The sequence below is a fragment of the Alligator sinensis genome, unplaced genomic scaffold (assembly GCF_000455745.1).
Source record: "Alligator sinensis unplaced genomic scaffold, ASM45574v1 scaffold391_1, whole genome shotgun sequence".
NCBI lineage: Eukaryota > Metazoa > Chordata > Crocodylia > Alligatoridae > Alligator > Alligator sinensis.
This window is the reverse complement of record NW_005841889.1, coordinates 4,233,164-4,246,039: the sequence shown is the minus strand read 5'-3', so window position 1 is coordinate 4,246,039 and position 12,876 is coordinate 4,233,164. Positions and strand designations below refer to the sequence as shown.

Sequence of the window (12,876 nt, the reverse complement as noted above, 5' to 3'; positions counted from 1 at the left end):
TAATACTTATGTTCTGATTTTATAGAACAATAGAAACAAGTGACAAAAAAATCTAACAGATCATTTAGGGTAGGGCTGTCCAATTGGAGGCATACAGGTTACATGCAGCCTACGAGGCATTCAGTTGTGGCCCCCAGGCTCCTGCTCAGCCACTGCTCCCTCTATTGCTCTGGTTGCAACAACAGCCAAGGTCTCCAAGCTCTTCCTCCCTTCTCTGGCTGCTACTTTTGGACCCTGCCCTATGGGTCAGGGCAGTACTATGCAGTATGGGGAGTAGAGAGCAACTCAAGAGCTGCACAGTGCAGAGCGGGACCTATGCGGGCACACAGCATACCAGTTGTGGGGATGTGGTGCAGCAGCAGGGGAGTAGCCCGTATAGGTGAGCAGTACAGCACTGGGGCCAGGGGGTGGGGGGTGTCTATATGGATGCACAGTACAGTGACAGACTGTCCACAAAGGTATGTGGTCTGGGGACCTTGGTGGAGCCTGTGTGGCATGCAGCCCTGATTTAGGGTATGGACAAATGTATAATTGTAGTTGCTACAAAGACTGGGGGGAGCTTCTGTTCAGGAGCATGCAGCAGCTGTTATGCTGTAACAGTTATGGGTAAATGAGCCTGTGGTGACAGGATGTGGCAAAACTACTTCAACTTTAACCCTGCTTCATCCAGAGTTGAAGTCGGGGTGTTCAGCTCCCTTGTATCTGTACAGCCTCATACACATATAACAGTTACTGCACACTCCAGAGCAGCAGCTTTCCCTCAGCTATGAATGTCCATCCCCTCACTCCACTTCTTCACAGTGCACATGTGCTCCCTGAAGAGTATTTTCTTATGCTTTGTCCAGTCAAGTGTTACATGGTTTCCATCACTTCCTTGGGGAGTCTTTACAATCAAATTGAGTTATAAAAATATTCCTGATGTTATTCTTTTGCTCAGCTTACTTTCACTACTCCTAGATAACTCTAAACAATCCCTTTCATTCCCTGGAGCTTACTTCTTTTAAAATATTTGCTCTCCCCACTGTATCTCTGCAGCCTGAGTGAAGTAAAAACTATATAGCTGTTCACAAGTTCTCTGACTCTACACCACTGGCCCTAAGTCAGGCAAGCAAGCTTCAAGTTTAGTATGTGCTTAAATGCTGTTCTGAACAGGTGTTGTCCTCTCTGAGAGGAAGAGGGCTTGGGATGCTAGCCTGGGGCTTAGTAGAATAAGATTCACTTCCCAGCTCTGACAGAATTCCAGTGTGACTTGGGCAAGGCACTTGGCTTCTCTATGTCTCAGTTTTTCCATCTGTAAAATGGACATCAGTCTCACAGGGGTGTTGGGAGCATAACTCCATGAAAGACTAGGAGCTGCTCAGACCCTATGACAGTGGAGGCCATATAAGAGCCTAAGAAAGGTAGACATCCTGAAAATCTTGAATGCCACCTCCTTCTCCTGGTCTGCTTTTTTAGCATGGAATACAGAGCACAGGGAGAACAGAATACATCACTTAACTCAGGGCTATCCAGCAAACAGGCCATGGGCCACATGCTGCCCCTGAAGGGTTAGCATGCAGCTGGCAGGCTGTCACCACTTCCCCGCTCCCACAGTGGCTCCTGCCATGAGAGTTAGGTTCTTTGGGATCCTCCTCCTTCCTCCAGCTCCTACTTGCTGCCCCTGCTTCTGGGGGCTGGGTGATGCAGTGGGAGGGGGCTGGGGTGCCAGGGTGCCCATGTTGTTCATGCAGTGGGGAAATGGGTTGAGCCTCTCACAGTGTAACAAAAGCAGGAGCTGGGCTGCCGGCACTGTAAGTGGCCACATGACCAGGAGAGGAGGAGGGTGCTGTGTGTGCATCAGAGGAGAGCTGGACTGGCTGTTCTGCAGAAGAGGGGAGACATGCTGCCCATTGCAAGGAAGGGAGCAGGAGAGCTGGGCTGCCCATGTGAGGTGAGGTGAAACTGGGCTGCTGGCACAGCGCGCTGGGCTGCTCATGCAGCAGGGGAGACGTAGGGCTGGGCACCTGTGTGGCAAGCAGCCTTCAGGTTTGTGTCCTTTGCACCGTGTGGCCCCTGGCTACCTGGACAGCCCTGACTGACATGAAAGTGTGGTTCAAATTACATTAATATCCAATCTGCAGCCTTTAACAACAGTAAATTAAGGCCTCCGAATCTGTATTTCATATGGTCACCAAAGATATTGTGTTGGTCCACTAACTAAATGCATGAAAGAACACTGATTTCTGGGGTGGAGGGGGGGATATTAAAACTGAGCCAAGAAAGAGTGCTCTATGAAACACATTATTTTTAACATTTTGGGGAACACTGGCGCCCACCTTTACACCATACTCACCTGATGGAATAAAAAGTGTTTGTCCTTGTTTGACTGTGCATTTATAACATTTATCCACCTGGTCTGCAAAAAACATCTCGCTGTGATTTGCTGCTGACTGCCAGCGTTCATACAAAGAAATGTTTGCAGAGGCTGGTTTGATGAGATAAAATATCTTTTCTCCCTGCATTAGAAAAGATGTAATTAGTGACAAATATCCAAACCAAAAAACAACCACTCCGGTCTCTCTGTTGGACTGAACATTTTAACACAATTTTTAAAAGATTTTCTAGTTGATTCTGTATCAGACCAATGAAATGTGTTAAATGAAATGTGATGTAGTTATGCAAGTTTTAAAGTTTGAAATATATACAAAATCTAACACAATTCACTAGTAGCAGATGTTTGCCCAGACTTTAAGAGCACTGTAGTTTGTCAGACTCTATCCCTCCACAATAGAAGAATACTAATGATATTTAGCAACAACAGAGAAATGTAATACAAGAAGGAGGTGCATAAAGTTCTCTGAAGCAGAAGATACAATTAGCATGTTGTGAGCCATATCATCAGCTGGTGAAAGTGTCAGAAAGAAAAGTAATGACGCTTCACCAATATACATCATTTACAACAGATAACTTTTAAGAAGTTCTTAAGAAAGCTGTAAGCATTTGATTGGTTATGAAATATATAGTACAATATAAAACCTTACTTTTAGCACATGGTACCAAGCTGATGCCCCTCCAGAATCTATGTGAAAATCTGTGTAGCTGTCCTTCACACATATCAGGCAGTACTTGGTAACTTTTGGTTTTCCCAGAAGAGCATCATCAGGCCAATAATTCTCCACCCAAGACAGCTTTTTAACTATATCAGGTGGTTCTACAAAACTGGACATTCTTTACAGAAAAGGGGAAAACATGTTAATAATAATTGAAATAATCCAGATTCACATTAAAATTTATCTAAAAATCATGTCAGTCTGAAGCTGGAGTAATTCCAAAGCATTTATAATCAAAACATGACCTGGCATATTTTTAGCATAAGGAAAACATATTTTTTACAGTAGGCTGGATATTGTTTAGAAGCAGAATTTGGTGGGTTATTCATTCTTTTTGTGAAATACACTGATCATATTAGTATTCTGCTAATACCATTGTTGATAATGATAATGATATGATAAGATAATGTTAATATGCTGTTTAGGCTTAGTGAATGTATTATATAGTATATAAGGGTGTGTTACTTTTCTTTCTAGCTAATAGAAGGAATCCAGATAAATTAAGCATCCAGTCCTTATTCTGGTAATGTGAGCAAGCTGATCTTTTAATTGATACAATTAATAAAGGCTTAATCTAGTTCTAGTGGTCACAGTGACTCTTGTCATTATATTTAGGTTTGTGAAATTAAGTAATAAATTTAAACACAGGAAGGTCATCTGAACATATTTGATTGTAGGTAAAAGAAACATGTTGGCATTATGAGCTGGACATTTAACTAATGCTGGAATTAAATTAATGTTTTTATTTAGACGAGTTCAGTATTTGGACAAGTATTTGTTTTCCCAGAATAGAGAGCATTTTAAAGTGCATCTTAAGTGAGAGCAGCCTGTACTTCAATCTAAAATTAAATGCTCCCATTTGCAATGCATTTGTCTTGTATGCTTACCATCAAACCCTGATAATATAATTCCAATTAAAATGGTAGAAAAAGATGCTGCACTGGATTCAATTAAAATGTCACTGTCTTTGTTAAGGCATAAAATATTTGGTAGTTGATGTCTAAATCAGCAGCATATGAGTGATGGCTCCAGCAATCCCTGAGAATAAAAGACCTCCCATTATTGCTGTCTCTGCTAATAATGGGAAGCTGTAAAATCCCTGTAGAAAATTCTAATAATCACTGAACTCTAAAGTTACTTTAGATTCTTTATGTGGAAACAGGCACATATCACTAAAACAATAAGTAAATACAAATGAACTTAGGTTAGAAATCATGGATATTTAAATAAATGAACTTATATTTCTCTGCCAGACTTTCTTTTAGTCTGTGTTATCATAACTCCCTTCATTTTTTCAGTAAAATAGAATATTCTCCTAAAACAAGCATTCTTTATTTTTTTCTGTTCAAGTTCATCATTTTCTCTGTAGCAATGTAGTTTTTGTAAGGGGCCCTATTCACTATTAACATCATCTTTACAAATGTGCAAGTAACCCAAGCAAAGTCTGAAGGATTCCTGTATTTGCATAAAATTCAGGATACCACAAATCCACATCACCACAAAAGCTACTTACTCATGGAGTAAAATCTCAGGTCAAATACTGAACATGGCTGCATAAAGCAGAAAGCAGTAATTTGCACCGTTAGGCATACGTGGAACACCAGCTAATTAACTTTATGTCAAGGGCTTAGCATAACACAACCATGGGGAGGATGAACAATTTCTCTACCTCTGGGATTTCTAAAATGAAAATTCAGTCGATCACTACTATTGCAGTTGGTTCATTGCTTCACCAGAGTAGTTCAGACTTGACTTCAGTACTACGTATATTTACATATAGACGAGCAGCAAATTTCCATACTGAAATTAGTAACTTTAAGATCAACTACACTGAATCTGACTCAGAGTCAAACGTAAGAGATTCCTTTGCAAACATTGAAACGAAGGCATTCAGACCCTCCATAAAATCCAAAATGTATATTCACTTCAAACCTGCCAAATGGAGGAGGCCCTGGAGCTGGAGACCCCAGGATGACAAATGGATCCATATCCTGATTTAAGTTATACCTATATAAAAGCCACTGTATTGTTTTACTCTCCATGGAGGTACAATGAATTTATACCATTGAACCTGAAATCAAAATCTGGTCAGTGGGAACAGGTGGCTATGATGGCCTTAACACAGTGAGGACTGCATGTTCATTAAATTTAGATTGTGCTTTTAACAAATATAATGAAGACAAGCAGACCATGGATAACATTTTTAAGTGTTTTAGTGACTTAAAAGTCCATGTTGCACTGATATGCAAGTATTTTGAAAGTTTATTGTAGAGTAAGTTTCTAGAGACTGGTTGCCCTTTTCTATTCTGGGTTATTATTTTCATTTAAACCAGCCTCAAATATTTGAAAATAAATATATTTGGTTCTGAAAGGATCAGCATGGTTTAAACTTAAGGCAAGAAGTGGAGAGAAAAAAAACATTTGCAGTTAAATATTCAATAACAGGACAAGCTATTTATTTGCCTTCTCTCATTTTTGAATGGGTAATTTCCACAGCAGTAAAATAATGCTGTGGGACTAACAGTTAGTATTGTTTATTAAATGTACAAAGACAATATGGTCAGTGCTGTACAACACAGACACGCCCTGAAATAAAGATCCTGTTGAATATTTTTTTGAATTATCATTTTTACTTCATATAAGAGTCTAACTTACAGATAAAATATTAAATATCAGAAATCAAGATCTCCCCTTGTCTTGAAATGTTCATGGGTAGGACCTTATATATCTAAATATCTCCTTGCAGTTTAATATATTTTGTTATTATGTCTCATGATGTTTTCAGGACCCCATACTCTCACAAGTTCCAGTGTCTGTGAGTCATTCCGCTTTACCTTGTATCTGAAAACTCCAAGTTAGTTACATTGAGAACTCTTTTCCTGTTAGTGCTGTAGTAGTAATCAACAAATTCTTTCAGCTTCATTTTGCAGTCTTTCTGTTTGGTGACATCAGTGACATCAACACTTCTCTCTGGTCCTAAAAAATTCATGTAGGAAAACACAGGGAGTTGAAAGAGCTTGAAATGCAGATTGAGACCCATCATGTACAATGTCTCAGTGAGTTAAACTTTCTAACAATATCTACTATAATTCCTACTCCCTACTGTGAACCATAGTCATTTTATAGTAACTTTAACGACAGCTGCTGTACTTCCAATCCACGAGCTTTTTATTTCAGAAGTTTTTTATCTGAAAATGATTAGATGAATTTTAATCTCTACTTATTTCACTCACAGTAGCTTGTTCAAATTCATATACAGTATGTAACTATTTGGAGCTCCACAATGAATATGACAGCAAAACTAAATCTAGGTAACTAACTGATATTTATATTAGCCTCTCATGCTATTTATTACACTGACATCAGATATAGCGGACTTTTGTATTGCTCATGCTGTAAAACTGATTTCCCAATTGGTTACCATTCCCATCATTCCTATAATACGTTTTAATTTTGAAAACTGGCCTAAAGGTTAGATCAACAAAGACCAGCTACACAGGGAAGTTTTTAATTTCAAAGGCATTTTGAAGACAGGGCAGGGTGGCACCATAAGGTGTTTTTACACATGCTCCAGGCGTGAGGGGAGGGAAGGTGCTTTAATTAAAGCAGTTCCAAGAGCCGTTTTAATTAAAGTGCCTGGAGTGACTCGTGTATTATTGTCCCCACACTTCAAGATGGCAGCAGGGGAACTTTTTCTAAAGCTTGTTGAATGAGCTTTAGATAAAGCGCCCCTGCCGCCATTTTGAAGCACAGGGACACTGATACACAAGATGCAGAGGCTGGCTGGAGTGTGGGAATTACCATTAATTGATTGAGTCTGCTCTGACACACTGTAATTACAGCACGTCAGAGCAGCCTCTGGGCTCATGTACAGGCACCCTACTAGAGACTAATTGGTCCAAAGAGGCATAAGCTTTGGTAGGCAAGAGTTTGCTTTTTCATAGTGTCTGACGAAGTAGGCTGCTGCCTGTGAAAGCTCTTGCCTCTGTACACCAGTGGGTCTCTAAGGTACCACCCTGCCCTGCTTTCCGCCTGACTTCAGACCAACACAGCTAACTACCACTCTCAAAATCATTTTGAGGGGGAGGTACTCAAAAAAAGCCTGACCATGGTGTTATTTTTCTTAACCCTAACAACTATAATACTACTTTCCAGCATCCCTGTTGATAGCTTTCACATTTTGGAGACTAAATCAGTTCTGTTCTGTACGTATTGTGCCTGCCGTTCTTTGGGTGCCTATTGCCAACACACTGGTAATTTGTTTGGTTCTGTGGTTTGTGCTAGCTCTTTTCTCTTCTGCTGCTATCAGTTATATTTAAAAGACCTTCTACCACCTATGGAAAAAAACAGCAGTTCAATGAGCTAATTTCTAGTATGTTCCTGATGTAGTCAAGTTATGAGAGAAACATATTTGTCCCATTTGCTTTAGGATCTGTTTCTGCAGTGCTGTAGCAAGGGGGCAGAGGGGCGAGCGGAACGACCCCCTGACAGGTGCTGCCCAGCCGGGGCAGGGCGTGGGACGGATACACAGAACAGTGCAACATGGTCAGTGCAATCTGTGTGTAAGGCAGGGCTGTACAACTGATGGACCATGTGTGACGTCTGGGTTCTCATGCAGCCACCGGTCCCCTATCTCTCTGGCTGAAATGGCAGCTGGGATCTCCGAGTTCCCCTCACTCCTCTGCCTGCCACTTCCTGCCCGTGCCCCAGGGTGCAGGGCAGCACAGCAGTATGGGAGTCCATGCCATGCTCGGGGGGAGGTGTGTGGAATCGTGGCTGCGTGGGGTTTGGGGAGATGCGGGGTGTGGGAGAATCGGCACAGTGCACAGTCCGTGGCTCACCTGGTACAGCCCATGTGTGCAGCCCCTGCTGATGTGGCCCCTGCGGTATTAGGAGTTGAACAGTCAAGGTCTAATAGATGGAGTTATGGTAACAAAGGATTAAAACTCTGGTGGAGGGAAAGTGAGTAGCATAGGACAGTGACTGAGTTTGGAAGGAAAGATCTGGTTATGGAGATGGATGAAAGGAAGAGGGATGAAGGGAGAAAGGGACAACAATTCTGTAATGGCTACAGAGCTTCTTCCTGAGGGAGATATTTCAGGATGGTCTAAAGTGATCTCCTGCAAAAGGTATGTGCATTACCCTAAACAGGCTGGATGTGAGGAAGGACAGCAAAAAAAGTAGTGCCATGGAAAGCAGGAGAGCTAAAGTCAGGAGGGTCCTGGGCAGCTAAGGTATGTTCCCCTTTCTCCTCCTTCAGTGACCTGCACTTACTTCACCTAGTGGGATTTCCACAGTCTGGGGACACTGTTGTTGTTAGCCCTTAAAGCTGCTCTGCCACCAAGTTAATGCAAATGTCAGTAGTGATAAAAACACGAAGAGCCAAAGTGTCTGTTCACCAGTACTGAATGCTAAAGAGCTCAGATGGAGAAGCTGCAATGACTCATCGGCACAGGTGACCTCAACATATAATCATTTTTCTCATAGGTAGTGAGATGGCAGTAATCAGCTAGGCCCTGGTCAGGACAAACAATTTTTCAGCATCATTAAGTCTGCCTCTTGGAAGAGTGCTGTAGAGTGCAGCAGAGCACTGGCTCTAACAGGACTTGGTACACGTAACACATGTGGTTCAACTTCTAATTAGAGGAAAGCATTCTGTGATTAAGTCTGACAGCCCTGCAATCTGGCAGGTAAGGCTGTGTTTTACATGGATATACTTTCTTTCTAATGGTAACTGTTAGATCTCCACATTGGGCTTTGCAAACCCCACCTAAATGAAACCAATTATGGAGAGAGGGATTTAACAGCTGATCAGAGCACAACACTGGACACAAAGTGACAGAGGAAATTCACTGGGCATACTCCTATGCTTTTACAGAAAGTGTCCTAGGATGCCCAGGGGTGGACACTCTGCTACCCCTTGGGAAGCCATTTATGCTTGAGCACAGTCAGAGCACAGAAGATGCAAAATGCTACCAAATCCAAATATCATATCCATTTACCATGGGTAAATGTATTACATAATGTTAAATGCGATTCAGGGTCGAGCCCTTATGGGTAAAGCCTGGACTCTGAGGAGGCTGCTTTTCATTGTGTCAGTAGCAAAAAAGCAGACATAAAGCACTGGGTTTAACTAGCGGCTGGGAATTCCCTTGGTGTGGGCACTGTGTCAGTTCTAGCTGAAGGGATCAAAGTGTTTGAAGGAATTTTTCAAGACTTGACTGAAACAGGTGCCCACCAAAACCAAAGAGGTTATTCACTGCTGGGTTATTTGAGTTTTACAGAAATGGAACAGAACTGTTATCACATGTTAGGAATGGAAGAGGAGGGGAGAAAGAGGACCAGTCTCCTCTCTGATCTGGCCCCCAGGGCTGCCTCAACATGCATGTCCAACCTGAAGAGGGGAAGAGCAGCGAGAATTGCTGAGCACTAACTAAGCAGCAGCACTCAATACAGGGCTAGGCTTAAATGGCATGAGCGAGCACAATGTGTGTAAAACTAATACAGACACATATCACACCCCCTCCCACCAAATACATACCAACATAGTTTTCAACGTCACTGACATAGAATGTAGGTGCAGGTACAGCCAAACCCAAGCCGTCCTTCTTTGGAACTAGGATAGGCTCTGTGAATCCATTTTCTTCCAAGTACTCTGTTGTTAGTTGGCTTCCAGTCACTTTCACTACAATATCCTCCGCACTAGAAATGCAAACACAGTTTCCAGGCTAAATTATTTCCTACCCAAATTCAACATTCATTTGATTTCTTCACTGAATAGATAAGTTTATCATTACAAGTTGCTCTCAGATGCCACTGACAACTTTGCTTTGTTTAGCTGGGTGGCCCAACACTTTTGAAGCAATGCAAGACCAGGTGTATAGTTTTGTATCTTTTGGTGAAATGCTGGGATTTTTTTGGAGACAGAAGGGAGTAAAGTTTCCAAAATCCACTGGTACTCAATAGAAACTGAACACCTCACACCCACAGTGACCATTAAAAAGCCCAGCTTTGCTCTACAATGATATCCTGTGCATTGTGCAATTGGATAGAACAGAAATCTTGGTCCTACTAAACTCAATGTAGTAAATAAAATTAAATACAAACCTTGTCATCTGAATCTTGTGTCTGATAGTTTAATACTTAGTCCTATTACACATGCAAATAGTACCTGTATTCAAACCTAGCCAAAAGCACGTTGCTTCAATAGCAAATAACAGTATATAATATATTTTCTTGCTAATCTAATAATTCTAATTCTCATACTTTTACCTGGCAAATTTAATAGACCAAATTATCCTTTCAGGTCCATGAGAAAGCCAGAAACATTTGCTAGTCACCATGGCTACAAGGGTACATGTGTGGGGCTTGGTTCTTTTCCTAGGATCTTCTGAGCGAAGTCTAACTGTCAGTAACTACTTCCCATAGGATGTTATAGGGAGTGGGTGAGGACTTGCAATGGTGATTTGGGGGATCCCCTCGGTTAATGATTGATTGTGAATACAGGGGACTGGACTTGATGACTCAGGGGGCCCCATCAGTCCTATGTCTCTATGTATATTGTTACTAACATAATTATATTTCTTTCCTTATTGTAGGCATCACCCTGACAGTTCAGTAACCTAACTTGTGCTGTCCTCAATGAAAGGTGCAAGTCCTAAGGGCCTTAGAGAATCAGGCCAAAGCCTAAAAACTAAATAACACAAACCAGCACCAATAATGAGCCTTGAAGTCTTCAGAAAATAGCTTAAAATTAGTAGCCTCACTCTAGTTGCCTACCTAGCATCTTGTTGTCATTCACACCTGCTCAAAGTGGAGGTTCAGTTGTACCATTCTGATTTAATAACATTTTATGCGCACTTTGAAAAGGTTTAAGTGACTGACTGAAGTGGAAGGCGGTGGAAAAAAACAGGCCTCTGTGAGTATATAATGAATAGTATTCCACTGAACCCTGCCTATGTCTGTGCTTGATTGCAACACTCCAGTCACGTGGAAAAGAGATGCCTGAGTCAGATGGCAACATACTGATTGCATAGTAAGTGGAGCATACCAATCCTTCTGGATAAAGTTAATGTCCACAAACTCTGCCTGTAGGGGCCCAAGTAGATTTAAGCACCTAAATGGGCACATCTACGTGAGATGTTCACTGTGCAGCTGAGTAATTAGCTGTAAATGTCTCAGCACCTACACGTGCGCCCCTATTAGGCTGGAGTACACTAATTTGGAGTAAATACAAATACTCTCCTGATGCAGAGTAAAAAACTCCACAGGACTGCTTATGTAGATGCTGGATGGGCTGACTGGGGCATGAGGGTGCTTCAGTGTAGGGGCTGCCCGCTGGCTAGCCCCACACTGTGCCCTTGTGCCCAGCTAACCCCTCCATAACATATCAAGCTGGGGTGAGCAGCCCTGGGCTAGCCCTGCCAGCCAGGGCTGCTCTTACCTGCCTCCTTGTGCTGCACCTGAATAAACTGCAGAGCTTATTGCTCCTGCCTGAGTTAACTGCTCCTGGGCGCATGTTCAAACAGCATGCCTAGGAGCAATAAGGTCAGCAGTTTATTCAGGCACTATAATTGAACATGTAGACGTGCCCAATGTGATCTTATTTCACCTGACTCAAGTCCCGGAAAGCTTTCAGTGCAAAAGTCAGTAGGACCTCCTGCTCTTGCCTGCTTTTTTTAAATCTTAATTTTAAGGCTACAGTGACAGCAGGCTACAAAGATAAATGTATTAATGGGTAAATGGGATTGCACTTAGATGACTAAGTTTACCTAGGTGGCCTGTGGTAAATGGACAATTTCAATAGGTGTAAGAAGCAATCAGTTATCAATGATCATTGTAAAATTTAAAACAACTTGCGTTAAATAGTTCAATGTAAAGAATGCAACATTCACTATTATGTATTACATAAATAAACTATTCAGTGAAGGCGTTACCACTCATTGGCAAATAGCTAAGAAGGTTGATACAATTCAGCAGTTTTATCAAATGAAGAGTGAGCCACAACAAAAATCAGGGAATTTCAAAATCCAGCATCCAGACCACATCAGTTGAACAATATTTGTACCAATATTTTCAGAGGCATGATCAGATTGGACTCCCTGGGATTACAAGTCCCTATATGGTAACGGTGCTCTAGTCATGGGTCTAGCAAATGTTATTTTCTCCTGTATGAGTCAACCTAGGTAAGCTGGGAAATTGGTTATTTAGACAAATATAAAAATTTCTTGGGCTGGTGAACATATAATATTTGTCTGGGAAATGCACTAAGAGATCCCTAGAACTGCCTTCATAGCCAGGCAGTAAACCGGCATTAATATGCCTGGGAAACACACATTTGGACTAAGTGGGGATAACCCCTTGATCTACAGAAGTTACAACTCTAGAAATACCAGAGAGTAATACATGACTGCCCTCTTCTGTGTTAGTTCTGAATTACAGCTGAACATGTTACGAACAGCTGATGTTTTCCTATGATATAACCAAGAAAATGGGGGAGGGGAGCAGTGATAAAACCAATAAGCAAGCACTAATACCGGCATGGTGGATGCCAGAACAACCCACTCCACATTCTTTAGCTTCTTAGCGTGTAGAGCACAGGACACACCAGCTGTGTGGTCCCAACCAAATTTCTTTCCTTTACTTTCTTTTTCTTTTTCCCCAGGACTTTCTTAATAGGACCTGAAGTTCCACTGATGCACCCCAATCTCAGTTGCTTATGCAGCATTTTCAGAGGGAAGGGCTTTTTGGGGAAGTATGACTGGATTTTGAAATCAGGCACACTTGA

The 12,876-nt window shown here is 41.8% G+C and overlaps 1 protein-coding gene across 6 annotated transcripts in view; it reads right to left on the bottom strand.

The window, feature by feature from the left end:
• PHF2 (PHD finger protein 2) overlaps nucleotides 1–12,876 on the bottom strand; it is a 175,433-nt gene that overhangs the window by 43,085 nt on the left and 119,472 nt on the right. For all 6 annotated transcript variants that reach the window (XM_014517077.2, XM_014517079.2, XM_014517078.2 and 3 more), the window contains exons 4-7: nucleotides 9,631–9,791; nucleotides 5,924–6,065; nucleotides 3,021–3,207; nucleotides 2,333–2,495 (exon numbers count right to left, since the gene is read on the bottom strand). In XM_014517077.2, coding sequence (XP_014372563.1) covers nucleotides 2,333–2,495; nucleotides 3,021–3,207; nucleotides 5,924–6,065; nucleotides 9,631–9,791 — 653 coding nt within the window. The remainder of the gene's footprint in view (nucleotides 1–2,332; nucleotides 2,496–3,020; nucleotides 3,208–5,923; nucleotides 6,066–9,630; nucleotides 9,792–12,876) is intronic.